At 41.7% G+C, this 20,699-nt stretch overlaps 1 protein-coding gene across 1 annotated transcript; it reads right to left on the bottom strand.

Annotated features, from left to right (window-relative positions):
• Positions 1–10,014: 10,014 nt before the first annotated feature.
• LOC139653107 (somatostatin receptor type 2) lies at positions 10,015–11,049 on the bottom strand. The gene has a single exon (XM_071530060.1). It carries the CDS (start codon positions 11,047–11,049, stop codon positions 10,015–10,017), a length of 1,035 nt encoding a protein of 344 aa, XP_071386161.1.
• Positions 11,050–20,699: the final 9,650 nt, after the last annotated feature.

A 20,699-nucleotide genomic window follows, 5' to 3' on the forward strand; every position in this document is an offset into this window, starting at 1 on the left:
TTCCCCAGTCATCAAAATGTTCCCTGTATTTATGTTACAAGAGAATCTGGTGTGCAATTTTACCTGCGCAATTTGTTGATTCTCGTCACACATCAATACTGACTGACAAATAAATACCCAATCTGTTCCAGTTTGACTGTCATTTTTCCATGGTGATTGTAAATTTCCGTAATAATAACTGTCACATTCTGCTATGGTAATGTATGTTATTCTGGGTTCAAGCCTATAAAGCAGCCATGGAACTGAACTGAGCTGACAGAGAGAGACAGAGGGAGTTTATGAATCCAACACAAAACTGACAATAAATAAATACAATAAATATAATTTTTTAACAGCTTAATCAATATTTGTAATCTTTCCCATGCACTGAAACCTGAAAACATTGAAAACCTGTCTAAGTGAGAAAGTTGAAACAATATAATAGTCATCCATCACTGCTGCCTGCATTGTGAAATCAGGCCCTAAATATCTTTCTCACTTCAAAACAGTTTCTAAAGCCGTTTTAATATGAATTTTTTACCATGCTATAATATCATATTGTAAAAACAATTGCCTGGCCACCTGATGCACAGATAAAGAAAAGAGCGCCACCTACAGAAACTCAAACTGCACCAACAGAACATCCAAGCTCCGCCCCCACTGTTTGATTGACAGGTGATGTGATCTCTGGGAAGTGCAGTGCAGAAACACCACAGCGATGAGGCTGAGCAACAAAGATGGAGACTAAATTTAAAAAGTGAGGAACTCTTCAATCAGACTGTTCTTGGTTCTTCTGTTGGCTAAAAAGAGAGAAAAGCTTGATTTTGCCAAAACAGTTGGATTTGTTGGATGGAGTCAGAGCACAGCCGTAGGTCAGCTGCAGTAAACAGGGATGTTTACAGCAGCTATATCTGTATTTAGCATAGACCCAGAGTCCCAGAGTCCTATGGGGTCGACCCAGAGAAAACTCAGTACCTTATCACCGTGAGAGTCACTCGCTCATCTGGACCCCGCCACCTAAAAACAGCTCCATGATGAACCTCGTCTGCTTCTGTTTACTGCCCTCTGCACCGTCCCGGGACAGTTTCCAATGGGAATCTAGTAGCATCAGATATAGCTAGTAATATCAGTACAATTAAGACGGATGGTTTGGTCGACTGCGTAGACAGGATGAAGTGGAAAGATATGTTTTTAGAATATGTAAAGAGTAAATAAAAAAAGGTCACTGAGGGGATTTTGTGGTATCAGATTACGCAGCAGGGAGAAAAGAAGATTTCCCTACTGAGATCAATAAAGCATCACATTAGGATTTTATTCTGTTTAAAAGACAGTATTATATACTGTATATTCCTCTTATATACACACATTCACTTTCCCTACGGTGAAGCTAGATGTTCACAAGCAGCTCCAAGCAATGTTTTACAGCATTATACAGAATTATCTATCTATCTATCTATCTATCTATCTATCTATCTATCTATCTATATCTATCTATCTATCTATCTATCTATCTATCTATCTATCTATCTATCTATCTATCTATCTATCTATCTATCTATCTATCTATCTATCTATCTATTCATACACGCAAAATAACAGTCTATATGTACACAAAAAGACACAAAAAGAGAAATAAAATTAAGAAGAAAAGATCTTTCATGTTGAAGTTATACTGATTGTGATAAATGTTTCTGTGCAACAGTAATGCATTGTTCTGCTTCTGAACTCTGAAGTAGTTTGAGTTTGAGTTTACACGTTCTTCTCTTTCCCACCCAGTCTCTCCTGTTGAAAATATACCTGGTACCTAATCAAAGGAAAGTTTATGCGGTCCAGATTGTGTAGCGACGGCAACCTGAGCATTGTTTTACGCCTCAGTTGCTTGAGCTAACAGCCGAGAATTTTCACCTTCTTCGTCACTTTGAAATTTATGCAAATCAGGTTTTGGCACAAACAAGCTTTCATAAAGAGACCAGAGCAGCAAATAGCCACTTCATCACTAATTGCAAGCGCAAATTACCTGCTTTATATTTGAGACTAATCCACCATCCATCCATTAATGTAATGTGGGACAGAAATATGCGTGACCATGACAGGAACAAACAGGCTTTATGTTTTGACCCGTGTTTTCTGCTCACTGCGCACGGTTAGTGAATCAGACACAGCTTTCTCATCTGGTTATTTTGGCGATGTAGCGAACGCTCTTCTGTTCACAAACCTTTAGTGAATCTGAGCCTGACTGTATGTGTGAAGAGGCAGACATTACAGAAGGCCTTCTTCATGCATTTCTCAAAATCTCAAAACCGGTCATTTAGTCTCATCTTCAGATCTTAATTTTCTTAAACCAAGAGAAACATTCTGCAGGGAGGAGAGATAACTCCACTTGTTTCCAATGCAGCTTCACTTGTTTCAGGAGTTTTCTAGAAATGAGAGTCAGTCTGTTGAAACCAGTCAGAATAAGGCAGATCACTGCACTGCTGTCAAGAAAATGACACTTGAGTCTACAAAATTCTTGAAACAAACTGATTTGCATTGGAAACAAGTGAAATGAACGGTCCACATGAGAACTTAATTAGTGTGTATTGTAAGACAAAACTTTGGCGTCTCTCTACCGACTCGTTACCAGATCCTTCCTTAACTTCTAACAGCTGAATAAAGAACAAAACTTGATTTTTCCCAGTAATCCCCCTTGGAAAGAGTAACTGCAGGCAAAGTGCAGCTGTAGCTCAGCAAGCATGCAGTAAAAGAGAGATACATCTGCACACATGCAGCGCAAAGCTGTGAAACTTTGAATATAACTAGAAACTTTGAAGCCTCCCCATTAGCTGGAGGTCAGTGTTCCATAAAATCTTCACAAAGTGGAAGCTTTTGTGCTTTATTTTTTCATGCCACGGTCTTGTGCCTTCCAATAATGGGGCTTTACAACAAAGCTAAAAGAGAATCGTCATAAACATTTATGTTTTGGCATTACCGTCGGAGAGAGAGAGAGAGAGAGAAAGAGAGAGAGAGAGAGAGAGAGAGAAAGAGAGAGATAGAGAGAGACAGAGAAAGAGAGAGAGGGAGGGAGGGAGAGAGAGAGAGAGACAGAGAGAGACAGAGAGTGAGGGAGAGAAAGAGAGATAGAGAGAGAGACAGAGAAAGAGAGAGAGGGAGGGAGGGAGAGAGAGAGAGACAGAGAGAGACAGAGAGGGAGGGAGAGAGAGAGAGACAGAGAGAGAAAGAAAGAGAGGGAGGGAGAGAGAGAGAGACAGAGAGGGAGGGAGGGGGAGAGAGAGAGAGAGAGAGAAAGGGAGAGAGAGAGAGAGAGAGAGAGAGAGAGAGAGAGAGAGAGAGAGAGAGAGAGAGAGAGAGAGAGAGAGAGAGAGGTAGTGATGAAGAAAAGCCTGACAGCTAGTGGACTTTATGTAAATGGCCTAATTGACCTTTATTGATCTCTTCCCCCAATCTTGTCTAACACACACACACACACACACACACACACACACACACACTCTGGGGTCCCATCGATACTCTTTACTGTGACGCCTCTCAGGCAGTTCGCATCTGGTGTTAATTACATGTAGAGGGTTCAGGGAGGATCAGACAAAAGAGCAAAGAGAACCAATGAAAAAGACTGCTGTCTGCCGATGGCTTAATTAGACTCTTACACACACACACAAACACACACACACACTTAGGCCATTTTAATTAGCGTGACCTTTAGGTGCTTCTCATCGCTACATCTATAGATGTGAGGGGATTTAGCCGCCGTTTACATCTCTGTCTGCAGCGGACGAGCCCATGGGATTACAACACAGCAGAGCAAACATGGCCTAAATACCCCCGCCTGACCCCCCTCAAACACACACACACACACACACACACACACACACACACACACACACACACACACACACACAGACACACACACGCCACACAAGAGGCACAGTAAATGGCCGAGGGATCACTGACCTCCTCAGTTAAACCTGCATAGTCAACTCCATGTCTTCCATAGTATTTCAGCAGGTATCCATATACAATGGTATAATGCGGTTTTAAAAACAAATAAACATATAAGTAAGTACATTGTACATACATATTAGAAATATATATGTACATATGCATATATAAATATACAAATAAGTAAAAAAGGAAATTAAGAAAAATAGGCCTAAAGGAAATAAAAAGGAAAGGAAAACAAGGATCATGGAAAATATAGTGTGAAAGAAAAAAGGAGAATAGATATGGTGTAAAATGCTCATAATTAAGATGTCATATTTGTTAGTAGTGAATGAAAGGAGTCCAAATCTTTTCGAAGTCTTTTAAGGTCTTTTAGAATGTATCTAATTCTTTTAAGTGTAACTCTGTGTCTTCTCATGTTTCTACTGTCCCACTGTGAAGCACTTAGTACCTTTTTTTTTTTAACTTACTTGCTTATTTAAAAACTCTGAATCTCCTAACCTAACTGATCCTCTGTCATTGCGGAAACACAAAACAGTGCATTGTTCATTTTTAGATATTCTGTTTCAACATTTCATGCTTTATTTGATCGCTGACAGTGAAGAGAGACAGGAAAGATAGAAAAACAGCAGATCAGGATTACATGGTGCCTTGCCTGAGCTGACTGAGCCACCAAAACACCGACTGTTGAAAATGTAATAAGTTGTGATTTCATATAAACGTGTGCAGGGAGTGAAGAAGAGTGACGAATAACTGTGTAACAAGTTGAAATGAAACCTCAAACCCTGAAGAGACAAAACCCAGCAAACATTTAGACGTTAAATAGATGATGATACGATCGCCTGCCCCATTAAAAACCTGTGTAAATATCTTGTCATCCATTCATTCATCTCTGCTATCAATCAATCAATCAATCAGTCAATCAATCAATCAATCAATCAATCAGACTTTATTTGTATATGTAGCTCAAAGTGCTTCACAGCGATAAAAAATGCAATGGAATAAAACAACCAGAAAAGAGAGGTGATAAAAATAGACAATGCATAAATGGTAACATTAAAATTAAAATAATAATAAAAAAGAAACAATGTATATAAGAATAAATCAAAAACAGTAAAAATTCCAGGAAAGCTAGGCTGAATATGTTTGTCTTATGTTTTCATTTAACTACCAGTTTTAGTTTTACTACCTGCATGGTTTTGTGGAATCAGGATTTAAATATCTTTCTGATATCAGTTCAAAACAGTTTCCAAAGCCGTTTTAATATATATATATTTTTTTAATTTGCCACCATATTATATTGTGAAAACTCTGAGCCTGTTCAGGTCGAGTTGGCCTCCTCCGGCCCGTCAATCCCTCGCTGGGATGTGAGCCAGTGGAACTTCAGCTCCTGTTAAAAAGCTCCAGCAGACATGACTTGGGTTTATTAGCTCTTTTAATAACAAGCCGGCAGACACAAGTGAGCCTCGGTGAGCCGGCTTGACATTTACAGTGTTTCCAGTCCACAGAGCGCCGCCGGGGAGGGAACTGGAACCAACCGCCATGAAAACATCGAGTTTGTCTCCATCTTCCAGTCAGGGAAAGACAGCCGGTGAGTGTCCTGGAGTATTTTGGGAAATCACAAAATTCAACATTCACTTTCACTATTTTACCAACCTGCTGTTTTTATTACTTATATTAGCAAGAGGAAAGGCAAAGGAGTTTATAAAAATATGGAACGCTTCGTTAGAATTTATTAAATTTGAGAATGTACAGTCAACTTGAAAGTGTTTTATATTGCTGCTTGATTTTCTATATTTATTTACTCTTATTTATTTATCCATTGGATTTATTTATCCATTGGATGACCCTGATGAAGGCCACAAGCCGAAACCCGTTGGTCTAACAATAAAGTTGTTCTATATACTACAAGTGTTGCTGGAGTTTTGACCTTTTTAGACCTTTTTCCCTTCTCCATGCACCTTGGAAGTAGGTGAAGTTGTGCCAGAAACCCCTACTCTACTTATTTATCCATTGATAAATAAATCAATGGATAAATAAATAACAAAGTGCACTAATCCCAATCCCAATCCCTGGACTCAACGTTATTTAAAGGAGTTTTTATTGCACTGGAGTTTTTATTACACTAGATAACACCACTTAGACACTTTGGACATTGAGACACTTTCATGTTGTTGTTGCCTGTATCTTTTCTGCACTATTTTTTATTTTTATTATTTTTATTAACTTATTACCTTCCCTGTACTTTGTTCTGCTACTGTACTGTACATTGTTGCTGTGACACCCGAATTTCCCCTAGGGGATCAATAAAGTGCATCTCAGTTTATTTTGTATGTGTAGGCCTATGTGTATTTTTTACCTGTTAAATACGTAAGATGTGAGAACTATAGCTCTATGTTTTATAAAAAAAAATGTATTCCTTATGTATATGATACATGTGAAAATTCAATAAAAAACATTGTTTAAAAAAAAAAAAACCCTGCTATTTTTAGAATGGACCTCCAAATCATGACTGATTGGCTGCTACAGTAGACAAACTTTGACAAAATTTGGCTGCTGGTTGGTGGTTATTTCCCACTCTGTTCACAGATATAAACAATATGATAAACAACATATTTTTTACTGTCCATACAAGGAGTGAGTTATCAAATGGAAACAGATGAGAAAAACAGTGAGCGTATATGTTTGTGATGCAGTATTCCTTCACGCTGAATGATGTGATCAGTCAATAAAGGTAAGAATTAAGCAACAATATTTATTATAAACAATATTTGCAATATACAGAGATAACTTTTGAAGAATGCTGGTAAGTACAGAGTCTAGATGATCAATATTAGTGAATCCCACCAACATTTCTTGATGCTCAGCCTTGGTAAAACACACAGAGCCGCTTCCCACCTGGTGTTAACATGTGTTTCCTATCCGCACTGCGTCTAGATCTGATGCAGCTGGATTACATTTACTGGATCTTTAAAATGGTTTTCGTCTATCTCTGGTTTACACATTGAAATCTGATTTCTCACTCCCTCCCCTAACATATACATTTAACTGACAGCCGCCACCTCGCCTCGCTTCCCCATCCATATCCTGACAATCCATTTCTGACCCGTAAATTACTCACTCGGTTGGATTTGTGCATGAAAATTGATTTCGATTAACGTTTCTCCATCTCCAGTATATGGATTGGAGACGCACTGCATTTGCAACGTTTCTATCCACCTCTGGATGTTGTTTGGATGTGTCTCTGGTGCGTTTACTCCTGGATTTTATGTGTTTTTACTCTTATCTGTTTTAAATCTGATCACCCATGTTAACGCAGGTGGATAGGGGGCTGTAATCCCAAGGCCACATCACTGAAATCAATCAAGGTTATAGGCAAAAGAAGCATATTGCTGTTCATGTGATTTTAATGTTTTCACTTCAATTTAACGATTAAATGCTCCTGTATGGGTTAGGAAAATTCTCTGACATCGTATGAAACGCTTTCAAAACCCACTGGATAATATACAAATGTATGGTCATCAATCTGAAACCAAGGCTGTTTTTGTTAGTTCTTGGAAAATTTCTTTTCTGAGACACAAGGCACACACTGTAAGACAAACCACGTTTTTTTCCCCACTGATTTTGTAATAACAATAAACAGCAAGTAAACAAACCTCTTCATCCTATATCTCTCTGTTCATTTGCTGAAAATTGTCTTTAAAAATCTCCTTAAATTAGTCAGCATCAAGCAGAAACCATGGCAACCATGACATCAGCCACATGGTTGATTTGAGAGGGTTTGTATGGAAGGTTACACCTGTTATATAACTACACACACACACACACACACACACACATACACACACATACAAGCTCCTCATACATATGCACATACACAACCTTGTGGCACGTATGCACACAAATTCCCTTGTTCCCATGTACAGGTGCATGCATAAGCACACACACACACACACACACACACACACACACACACACACACACACACACACACTGTTTTTACATTTTCCATCCCTTTAGTGATAACTGTGACTGTTTTGTTTCTGTTAACTGTGACCGTTAACTGTTAAATGTAATCCATCACTGTGAACGAGAAGCCAACCGTTGCTTTTGGTTGCATCAGAACACTAAAATCAGGCGATAAAATTTTACATCTTTCATTCTGTTCATCATTTCATAATAAAATGCGTCACATTCAGGAACAAAGCTGAGACGAGGCAGCAGGGGGCGTCTTACTTCCGCTTTCTGCTTCTCTGATTTGCACGCTTTCTTCTTCTCCAAAATAAAACTTTGCACCAATAGCTAACGTTCTCTGTGGTTACGTTAGGCCCCGCCTCCTGTCAATCACAACCCAGTCAAGCCAACAGACAAAGCAAGCTGACAGCTATTAAAGTCCATAAAATTAAACGGAAAATAAAGCTTGATTTTTACACAATTATGTCTTGAAATTGGCGCCCTCTTCTTTACTGGGAGTAATATTTCGACTGCATTTGTTTCAAATTATTTACTTTGAAAAACAAGGGAATAAACAGCAAGTATCTCATAGCATGACAAAAGCTGGAAAACCATCTGCAGTGATGCAAGACAGTAAGGGAATACAGGAAATGAACAAAAAACTCCAATCACAGTGGAATTGTCCTTTAAATCCCCGCAAGACTCGATCCAGCTGCAGGGGGGAAACAAGAGTAAACGAGCTGTCATTGAGTCAGCTGTTGAGTCACTGCTCCGCTGTGTGTGTGTGTGTGTGTGTGTGTGTGTGTGTGTGTGTGTGTGTGTGTGTGTGTTGGCTTGGCCAGAAGCAAGGGACCAATGTTATTCAGTTTACACGCCACCTGTCCACACCTCATCCCTCTTCTGTCGTTTGTGCCTCATTTCATTAGTTCTAGTGAAATCCAATAACAGTGGACGCAGTAGAGCAGGTCGCCCCGATGGTCTGAATGATTAGAAATCATATTATACAACATCACACAGAAAAAGAGATGGGTCTACATTCTATTAAGCTTTTATAATGTTTATAATGGAAAATCTCAATGCCAAACTGAATTATGCCATTTGAAGAGAGTTAAAATGCATTTCAGACCTTCAGTTTTTTTATCCTTTTGTAGCCTGTGAAAGAAAATCTCCCCGTCTGAATAGAGATGCTGCACCGCGGGGCGACTGGTGTCATACTCAGGATGTACAAAGCCAACACTCTCACTTCCACAGTGTGAAGAGGGCAAACTTTTCATGTGGGCAGCCTGAGGCAGGAGGATTCAGAGTCTTTGCCTGCTGATGCTGAGAAGACTTTACTCACACTGAACCTTGTGGCCGATAGAAACGAAAGTTCATTTCTCTGCACAGACCTGATCAGGCTCCTATAGCTTCCATACAGTGATGAATACAAAACATGCCTTATAAACACATATCCACAACTTAATATACAGGATTATTCATTCAGAAAGACGTTATGAAAATATGTCTAAAGTTCAACATTCATGGAGGCAGATAACTTCAACACACTCCCAACTATGTGGAGAAAAAATACTCACTAATGGAGAGTAGACTGCAAAAACTGACAGACTTGTTAAGGTTTTTTCTCTTGTATCCAGACTTATTAAGCTTATTTCAGGATTTTTTTTTTTATGAAATCATCTCACTGCACTGACAGGTAATTTTACCGGTTTCAACAAATCCAGACTCTTTGTTTTCAGGAGAATGTAACTTGCTTCAGGACATTTACTTGGTAAAAGTGAAATTGTCTTGGAGAAAGTTTCTTATATCTCAGGATTTTCTTCATTGTTTTATGATGATTTCTTTAAAGAAGTCGTATTGGCATGAATCAAGTGAAATTTACTGAAACCATCAAGATTATCTGCCGATGCAGTGAGATAATTTCACAAAAATTATCACAAAATATGCTTGGTAGGTCTGGAAACAAGTTCAAATCACTGGACAGCTTGTTGTTTTTTGCATTGTAACAAAGGAAAGGCGATACTTTCTCTCTAAGATGACATTAAATCAAATAAATCACACATCCAACAATCATCTTCAAGTGAGTAAATAAGTTCAAGGAAGTAAGGAAATCAATTTAAATGGAGGCTTCAGTTCATGTTCTTCTGTCTATGCCAGCATGCTGACACCGCTGGTGTCGTTTAGGTCGTACCGCTCAGTGTCCGCGTTGCACTGCATGCTGGGAGACCGCTTGGCGGGGCAGAGGAGGGCGCGGAAGTGTCGTCTGAAGGTCTCGGACAGGCAGGTGTAGAGGATGGGGTTGGCGCAGCTCCAGGAGTACGACAGCAGGACCACGAACTCGAAACCCTGTGCGAAGGTCAGGACCAGGTCGGTTTTGTACAGGGAGCAGAAGTTGAAGGCGTAGAACGGCAGCCAGCACACGCCGAACACCAGAACCACCGCCACCACCGTCTTGGTGACCTGCCGCTCCAGCCGGTGGCTCTCGTGGCTCGCGGTGGCGGTGGCGGCGGCGGCCCGGAGGCGCTGGGACCTCAGCGTGAGCAGCAGCGCCGCGTAGGACGCCGTCATGACGGTGAACGGCAGCGCGAAGCCCAGGACGAAGGTGTAGGTGAGGAAGCCGAGCCACCAGGCGTCCGAGCCCAGCGCCGGGTCCAGCGTGCACAGGCCGTCCCGCGCCGAGAAGTGAAGCGCCATCGGGAGGACGGCGAGGAGCGAGAGGAGCCACAGGATTGCCGAGACCGCCTTGGCGCGCCGCGGGGTCCTCCAGCGGGCGAAGCGGAGCGGGTCGGCCAGCGCCATGTAGCGGTCCACGCTCATCACCGTGAGGCAGAAGACGCTGGTGAACTGGTTGATGCCGTCCAGCACCATCACCGCTTTGCACGCCGCGTCGCCGAACTCCCACCGGTTCTGGAAGTTCTGCATGGCGATGAAGGGCAGCCCCACCATGAAGAGCCCGTCGGCCAGCGCCAGGTTGAAGATGTACACCGTGGCGGCGGAGGCCATCTTGTCCAGTTTCAAAATGGCGACGATGACCAGGGAGTTCCCGGCCAGGCCCAGGACGCACACCAGCAGGTAGAGGACGGCGATGGCGACGCTGAAGCCGTCCACGTTGTCCCCGAAGTAAACGTCCTGGTCCACGTAGGTGCTGTTATAGCTCATAACCGGGAAATGCGAGGACTCCATTCTGCCTCAGAAGCGCATCAGAATGAACGGTTGAAAAAGAAAAGAAAAAAAAAGGACTCAAAAAAAGAAATCAAAAAGAGTGTAAAATCTTTTGCGCTCACAGCATCAACAGTTCAGGGGGGAGAAAACATCGTCTGCTTCTGTTTAAATTCCTCTGCAAGCAGTTAGGCAGCCTGTTCACCCCTCCGTTCCCCCGTCACACACGTAAACATATAGAAACAACAAAGAGTAAACAAATCAACTGAAAAAACCTGATTCTTTTTTCACAGATTGATGAAAAAAATTAATAAAACAGGTTCAAAAAGACAGCCAGACTTCAGCGACTCCCCATCCAGTCAAACGCTCTCCTCCCTTTCTTCTTTTTTTTTTTAAAAACCTGTCAAAGTTTATTCCTGTGGTGTAGCGAAGACGGCTACTGCTTCCCATGTGCGCTCTCACACACACACACACACACCTCTACACACACACACACACACACATACACACACATATAAACACACTCAAGAGTTCTGCCTGTGTGGAAAGGAGCAGGAGGGTCGTTCGGTCGGTCGGTCGGACGCCTGCCTGACCACTCTCTCTCCCTGGGAGCCCTTTTATATCTCTTCCCCCCACAGTGTGAGGAGTGTGTCTGCTGTGTGTGTGTGTGTGTGTGTGTGTGTGTGGACTTTACCCCCCCCCCCCCCCCTGTTCGTCAGTCTCCAGAGATTGCGATAAGCTCCGGCTTGGCTCACACCCCTCCGGAGCGCTCCCCAACCCCTCTGCTGTTATGCTGTTTCCAAGGTAAAGCCCGGCCCCATCTGCTACAATACTTTTGTTTTCATAACTCTCTCTCTCTCTCTCTCTCTACCTCCCCCTCCTCGTCTTTTTCCCTTTCTTCTCCCCCCCCCCTCCACCTCTGTTTGCTTCGTTCCCCCCATCCTTTTCTTCTATCACCACACTCCCCTCTTTTTCTGTCTCCTAAGCTCCTTCACAGTTCAGTGGGGGGTCATACAATGAGCTGGACTACACACACACACACACACACACACACACACACACACACACACTCGTCGCTCGGGGCCACCCACCTTTAAAACCCCAATTGACTTCCACTGAGTGAATCTGCTGACAGGAAAGCGAAGCCCCCTGTCTGTTTTGTCAGGGGTTTTTGTTTTTTGACATTTGACATGGATGCTGTTTTTGCTTCTTTGTACCCCCAAAACTCCCCCCTCCCTCCTCCTCCTCCTCCTCCTTGTTTTTGTTTTTCTTACGGTTATCCATCCATCACAAAAGGAGGAGAAGATAGGAAGGAGGTGAAAGAGGACAAAGGAAAGATGGAAGAGAGAGAGGAAGGGACGAAGAGAGAGGGTGAAAAAGTGAAAAGAGAGGATGGGAGAGAGACAGAGGGACAGAGAGAGAGAAAGAGAGAGAGAGAGAGAGGGGTTTTTTGGGGGGGGTCTCTAGAAGATTAAAGACCGTAGATGAGTGATGACCTCCGTCCTGTTGCCTCTCCGACACGCATAGCTGGAATACTCCGGGACCGTCCCCCCAAAATACCTCCAGCACACTCCACCACCCACATCCACATCCACAGCACCATGAGCACAGCTTCTGCCCATCGCTCTGTCTTCTATCCAGGGGGTTGACGCTCATTTTTCCTTCGGGCAAGTGGTGCCAAATTTTCCACTTTGTCCTGCGGGTGAACTTGTGTGTCAAAGCTGGATGACGACTCCCACGTCAGAACAAACTATTTGTTGAACATGATTCCTATAGGACGGGATGATATGCTTAGAAAATGGAGCACCAGTCCTCAAATCACTGCACTGGCTTCCTGTGTGTCAAAGGATAGACTTCAGTCTCGGGCCCAAATACATTTCTGATTTGCTCGTATGTCATGAAGCACCCAGAGTCCCTCAGGTCATCTGGGAACAGGTTTACTCCGTGTTCCCAGGATCAAAACCAAGCAAGGTGAAGCAGCTTTTAGTTTCTATGCTCCCCAACCTGTGGAACAAGCTTCCTGAATACCTGAGGTCTGCTAAAACTGTCAGCTCATTTAAATCAGGGCTTAAAACATTATCGTTTACTGCGGCTTATTGTCCTTTAAATGCAATTTTAATGTCATCTTAATGTCCTATTTTCAATGTATTTCTATGCTGTTGTAAAGCACTTTGAATTGCCTTGTGTCTGAATGGTGCTATATAAATAAAATTGCCTTGCCTTGCCTTGCCTTATCTCACGAGCTACAAATCTTTCTAGTGATGGCAATCTCTTGCTAGAATGTAAACAACAATTCAAAAATCTCATTACAAAGTGCAGATAATGTAATTTGGATGGAGAGCTTGTGAAATTGTGATGGTCAAGCGTCTCATTTGTGATTACTACAACAGAATAAAATGGAGCTAATGTCACGATTTGTTCTTCTGTCCCAGATTACGTATTGTCACGCTTTTGTATTGCGATATATTGAATTTCGACAAATCGTCCCATCGCTAATGATTCCTGTATTCGCTCCCTCTTTGTTTCCTAAATCTCTTTGGTTTTCTCTTGTTCTTCCTTTTTCTCTCTCGCTCATCTCCTCAGAGTTGAGCATCTTGTCGGACAACCAATCAACCAATCACGTCTTACACAGTGTAATAGTGGAGACGTGCTACCAAAGTGCATACACACAATAGGTTAGGTCTTTGTGTCTTAGTGTGCTCATAACAGAACAACATTAACAAGAAGGACCTCAAGCATAGTATCAAATAAAAGACACAATAAAATACATGACAAAAACACATGACCCCCTCCTGTGGCACCCCATAAATAAAAAAAAGTGCAGACATCTATGGATGTAAGACTTAAAAACCCCAAAAGTACAAGAATAAAGTCAAAGTAGCAGATCACCTAATAAGACATGTGGTACAATGACAGTGTAGTATCAAAACACTTTACAATAAGAGTCACTAAGTTAAGGGTTAGTTAATGCTTAATAAGCATTAACTAACCCTTAATTAACAGTTAACTAATGTGTCTGGTAATCATTTACTAATGGTGTTCATGTTAACTAAGGTATTAATTTATACATTATTTAATAGTCATCTTTATAAACTATTAAATAATGTATAAATTAATACCTTAGTTAACATGAACACCATTAGTAAATTACACATTAGTTAACTGTTAATTAAGTTAACTTAGTGACCCTTATTGTAAAGTGTTACCAAAATAGCTACATGTTTCTTTGCCCCATGCAGTTGTTACTCTTTTTTTTCTTGTCTGTTCTGGCAAGAGACAAATACCTGCCACTTATCTGACTATTTTCTTTCCACTTTCCTTGATGTAGCCATAGAAGAAATTCCAATTTTTACTGCAGCCTCTCTGAACTCATGCCGCAATTTAGCTCCATCATAAAGAGGGATGGTTCTGCGAAATCAGGTTTTGCTCTCTTTTCAGCTGTCAGAAGTTACAAGGAACGGTCTGGAGCTTTGTGTTAGACTATATACATATTTGGTTGTACTGTGTGACATTCAAGAAAGAGTTGTCTGCAGAGCTAATGCAGGATAGATGCAGGATAAATGCATGAAGAGGAACTTCTACAATGGCCGCCATGGGTAAACTCCCATGTTGAGCTTCTTTAATGACTTTGTCTCAATTATCCTATTAATGAGTTTCCTTGAGTTCAGACAGTGGGAGGTTCAGTTTCTTCATTTATGTATAGTCACATTCACACACACACACACACACACACACACACACACACACACACACACACACACTGTTATGATGATAGTGAGGCTAATGTTTATTGCGGGATTTACCTTTTCGTTTTCCAAGGCATTTTCTTACAGCACCGGATCCAAGAGCTCATTCATTGGACCCCACAGATTTCCACAGAGATTTCCGGAGATGCACCTTTGTTTTATTGCCGACCCCCAGCGCTGGCTTTTAACTGATCCCAATGAAGTGAAAAAATGCCTTTGTAGTCTCAGCTCCTGATTGGGTCGCTGCTTAACGTGCCCCCGGAGACCGGCACTTCATAGAAACGAAAGCCACCGCTCTCCCGCCCCGTAAAAACCATCACTCAAAACGCTTTGTGACATGGAGCTAAATTTGGAAGATGTTTGGCAGCTTCGTATTTCACAGAGAGTATTTCACGGGCATCCTGACACATGAAACACATCACATGTTAAAGAGCTGTGGGATGGATCAACTGGATGACATCTCTCACAGGTCTACCTTGCACAGTTTGTCTGAGGTGTCCTTTCAATTTCTCTCCTCGGGTCTTATTTGTCTTCCAAGGACTTTCCTCACTCTTCACTATATCACATGATCATTCTACGGTTGTTTCAACGCTGCCTTCCACAATTTATTTGAGGTATTTGAAAAGAAGCTTTTAAAAAGAAATCCTTGCTACTCCTCTCTTCAGGTCTTATTTCTCTTCCAAGGACTTCTTCACTATTACATGATCATTGTTGGGTTATAGGAATAGTATTTTACATCTATTGTCAGATTGCTGTGGCTTCGAACCCTTGCACTCCTTACTAGTGGTTACTTGTAAGAAATCGAAGCTTATTCTACTCTTTCTCTCTTTGCAAGGGCATCAGCTACATGCCTAAAATATCAAAACATAAATTTAAAATGAAAAAATACCTCAAAAGCAAACACGAGGAGCATCTGCAGCTCGCGTGCAGTGATACAGTTATTCCGGCAAATCGTATATCATGCATTGTTATTGTGGCTAGATGAAATTTCTGCGTGAGACGAAGCACATTTTCAGGGAAAGATGTTACAGATGGAATGCTGTATGGAATGCTTTCAACTTGCTTGGGAGGGAGAGGAAGCTGCAGACAAAAATGTGGAAACTCCAGATGTCTTCTCCGCTTATTTACTGTTTCTGGGAGTCAGCTTATTTTCTTCTTCTCTTTGTTTCCCGGCAACATTGACTTAAAAAAGCCCGGAGTTACTCATGTGTAATAAAATCTAACTGCAGCAGTGGAGAGAGAGAGAGAGATGTGTAAAGGAACGGGTGTTGAACGACCGCAGCCTCAGCTGCACTGGAGCATCTGTGTCTCCTTAATCAGATGGATAAAGCTGCCATAATGCTGTTGAAATACATCAGTGGATAGATGTATTGATTAACAACTAATACTGAGGTGCCCTGGAGTCACTTAAAGGATAAGGCCGGTATTTTTTAATGCATTGCTCAACAAATCCTATGAAAATAACAAAATCAACAATGTGTTTACTCCTGTTACTTTCTGACTTCTCACGTACCGTTTTTAGCCGTCAACCCGGAAGTCATTGGCTCCAACTGTAAGCTAAAAACCTTGAAATACAGCTCACAAAGACATAGTTTACATTTTAAAAATCACTAACTGTTACCACGAAAAGTCAGGCTGTTGTAGTTATTACAAAATCAAATTCAAATGGGAACAAATTCTTCATTACTCCAGGGACTATTTGCGGTGCTACGGAACTACTTTCCTGAGATCGCAAATGTGTTTACAGCCGGCTTATTAAGTTGTTTGAGGAAAAAGTCGGCCGGCCCGGTGCATCGTGATGATGAAATATGAGCAACGGCATGGCTCTTGGACGTGTTTTTAATCGTTTTTTTTAATACAATGGAGTTCTATGGCTGCTGGGACATGGCTGCATTGGGCACCGGCTACATGGACGAGACTTGTTGGCAAAACAAAGTCATTGCTGATTTTGTTATTTTCATAGGATTTGTTGACGGTAAGCAATGCTTTAAAAAACACCAGCCTTATCCTTTAAAGGAAAAATCCCCCCTAAAATACTTTTACACTGTTAAAAAACAGCTACTGGTAATGTATCTTGCATTTCCAATTTGTTGTTTGGTGTATTTTTCTTCTCCCTGTGGATAACTGGCCAAATATAGGAGAACTGATGTCATAGTGAGATATTTCCAGCAGCTACAGTGGAGTTTGATATGAGAAAATGTTTCAGGATGTAAAACCTCAGCGGTAAACGTCAGGTTTTGGTGTCAGTCCCTCAGAATCAAAGAGCGAGGGCTTCTTTCTAGAGCCGCCATTTTGCACCGAGAGACGTTTAACAGTTATACAGGGAGAAATCCATCGTAGAAGAGGAGAGAGACCAGTTTCTCCACCCACAGGAGCAGGAGAGAGACCAGAATGCAATGCAGCAGAGAGACAGGTTGAGGTTTGAGTAAGGGGTGCAGTTGCGATCATAGACACGCCCTAACGATCACAAACTAGTTGGCTATATATCCCACCTTTGATTGAATGCAACAAGTTCACACCCGTTCTCTGGGAGGTTGTTGAAAGGCATTCTGGGAAACGTAGGAAATCACTAACAGAAGTAGAAGTAGACGAGGCAGGTTGAGGGAAAGTGGATACACCAAAAAATTTAATTAGAACACTTCACATCACAAAGTAACTCCTGGAATAGATTGGACATCACAGATTGAAGATATCTGCACATTTTGGATGAGCATGTGACAAATAAAACTTTTGAATCTTTGAATGTAACAGCACAAGAGGATCTGAGGGTGAGGTTTTACTTTCAGCCGCATTTGCTCCAGTGGAGCCGCTCAGCTGCGGCTCACTGGTGTGAATATGTGTAACTGTGTGAGACAGAAGAGTGTCGCTGGAACAATAACACGCACGCTCAGTCAGCTTTCCCCGGATCAAGAAAGGCTAAAAAGTAAGAATTGCAACTGCCAGATTGGCTTTTAGAAATGAAAACAGCTTCTAAACACTGTCTAGTTATCTGACTGATGCAGGACACTGACTTACCAGCCACAGCCAAATTTTGCCAGTGTTTACCACTCTCACTCAACTATTACTTCTTATCACCATATATGGCTCTGAATGGATGTACTACAAAGTTGGTGCTATATGGAGCTTTCAGTAAAACTTTCAAACTTTTTAGCATAAAAAAGTTCATGTTTGGGAACCAAGAAACTCACAAAATGTCTTAAGTAGTTAATCTCCAGCAATTGCTTAAATGTAAAAATCAATTCAGTCACATCTTAATCGTATCAGTGGCTGATGATCAGTGTGAGGGGTCAAAGGTCACGATGCTTAGGGATTACCGCTGAGAGGTCAATGAGGTTGGATAACAGACCAGCAATTCTGGAAACTTCCACGGGGGAGAAAGGAAAATTCCTGAGCGACATCACTTATCCCCCGACCCTGCTCCCTGTCAAAACACAGCATGGACCACTCAGAGGGAGCTGTGAAGGGCTTCAGATGGAAGATAAGGTCTATACGTACACACACACGCACACACACACACACACACACACACACACACAACTCTCCACACAGACACTTAAAAATGCTTTTAGCATGTTTATGTTTGCCATCCTTTGTCCTCCATGTTCTCGTTAGGTATTCATACAATGCACTTTGCTGTCGCTTCTTCAGCAGCTTCAAGATAGGCCTATACTTGACCTTCTTGCATCCTTGACAAGACAGTGAAATGGACTTGCAGTGTTTTTGAAATGAATTAATACAAATCAAAAGCAGTCCTGTATCTAATTCTGGCTTTCCAAGCACCTCTTGAGTAATTCAGCAATAGAACAAAGCTGCTGCTTCATGCTAATCGGGACCTTTTATGAATAAAGCCTGTTCTCAGCAAGAAGGATGCAGGCTTGGTGTGCATTATGTTTTCCTCATTCATCTTTTGTATTACCTTTTTATTTTGGGCAACAGGAGTCACTGGCTTCACTCTGCCCTCTGGAGGTTTTGCACCTCATTAACCTTTGCCTTTACACCAGAGTGTTTCAGTAGGAGAGGAACTTGTGGACTAAAGCAGCCAGAGATGCTGGCTGTGCGCTGGCTTTCAGGTGACATAACTCACCTTCTGGCGGCCATATTGGTCGGCCTCAGTTATTGGGCAACAGTGGCTGTGAACAGCTGATTGCGTTTCTAAACAAACAACTTGGATGCATCTTAACTTCTGTGCTGTTTTTGACTGGGAACAGCTCATTTCATCAATGATGCATCAGATTAATTCTGTCAGCTTGTTAGCTAGCTAACCAGTATCTGGTCAGCTAACCATCACTGTCTTGTTGTTAACACATCTGATTAGCACACTAGCTAACATATCTAGTAGCAGCTAGCGTTAGCATGTTCAAATTAACATCAGTGTGTTTGCTGGCTAGTTAGCTAGCTAACAGTTTGTTCAGGTTAACTGAGCTGACTCTTCTCAAGCTACAACTCTTCATGTTTTGGAGTAGAGACTAGGGCTAAAGACCACACAGTTTACTGTGTCACAGTAACCTACATTTGGAAACAAATCCACCTTATCACACTATTCACTTTTACTGAGAACGTTACTGAATGGATCTACAGCCACACCACAACAAGCTTGTTCAGTATCTCTCTCTTTTCCTAGCCTGTTTTATATTTAACCGTTGTTTACACACAGTCAGTTCTCCAGTGGAGCTCCATGATGGAGCCAGATGTGGCAGATATGAGATTTGTGATGCAACTGAAATGCCTCTGTAGACTAGGCCTACTGCTGCTATAATGTTTTTCTGTGATTTACTGAACTTGTATGGCAAGCCAACTGTACTAAAGCCAATTGTACATTAATCCGGCATGTGTTGCTCGTTCTGCAGAGCACAGGAAACAGCCTGATGTGGTTAAAACAAAATACAGTGGCTGATTACCTGTGGTGTGTGTGCGTGTGTGTGTGTGTGTGTGTGGATGTGCGTGTGTGTGTGTGTGTGTGTGTGGGAGTGGAAGCACTTTGTCAAACATCTAAGAGCATAATGGATTTGTTATCAGTGGGATTGCTATCAGTGGAATTATGGGATTGGACTTCCATATTTCAACTGTAATGACAGTTACTTTATCTATTGACCTATGGAAAAGATTTTTGATTAATTTTATTTTTCTTGTTTGCTTGGCCAGGCTGAGACTAATTTGGATTCCAGGTCTTCTTCTAGATCAGTGAGTCTCAACCTTTTTCACATCAAGGACCCCAAATGTAGTCCACATTAGGGCCACGGACCCCTATTTGATGAGATTTTGTCTCTCGGACCCAAATCTGAGAATATTTTTATTGTTAGATATGTCTTTTTGTCCAGAATTCCATGACTATCTGTACTGTAGGTAGAGAGATAACAGTGAAACTATCATCAAAATAGTCATTCTTCTACGTTCTCAAATTGTGTTAACTTCTTGTAAATGAAATAATGGAGAAGTTTCACAGTTCATCAATTTGCCTGGGGACCCCCTGGAACTCCCTCAAGGACCCCTGGTGGTCCCCGGACCCCACGTTGCGAACCACTGTTCTAGACAATACTGTTGTCCTAGTTTTGCTTCCAGGGTCCCTTGTTCCAAAATGTCTGTCAAGCTAATTTTATGATTACATTTTACATTTTAGGAATTTACTGTAGCTGACATTAAACGTGTAAAGGATGGATATAAAACTGATGTAGAAGCCCTCATTTTCACTGCATGCTGGCTCCATCACTGCTGCACTCCACCCCAAACACAAACTGCATGTAAAATTATTTCTTCTCCTTGCTTTCAAGCCAGTCAGACATTTGAGACACAAAGTTTTCAACATAGCCTACTAAAAAGCTATGCAAAATAGACGCATGTTTGGGGGTTTCTACAATGTCTTCCACTGTAACAGATTCAATATGACACATTTGAATATCACTGAACCTCTCCCAAAGGGCAAAAACATTT

Source organism: Centroberyx affinis, unplaced genomic scaffold (genome assembly GCF_046629955.1).
Source record: "Centroberyx affinis isolate AG114_WGS23_722 - 3 ecotype Tasmania unplaced genomic scaffold, CSIRO-AGI_Caff_v1 ptg001874l_1, whole genome shotgun sequence".
Classification (NCBI taxonomy): domain Eukaryota; kingdom Metazoa; phylum Chordata; class Actinopteri; order Beryciformes; family Berycidae; genus Centroberyx; species Centroberyx affinis.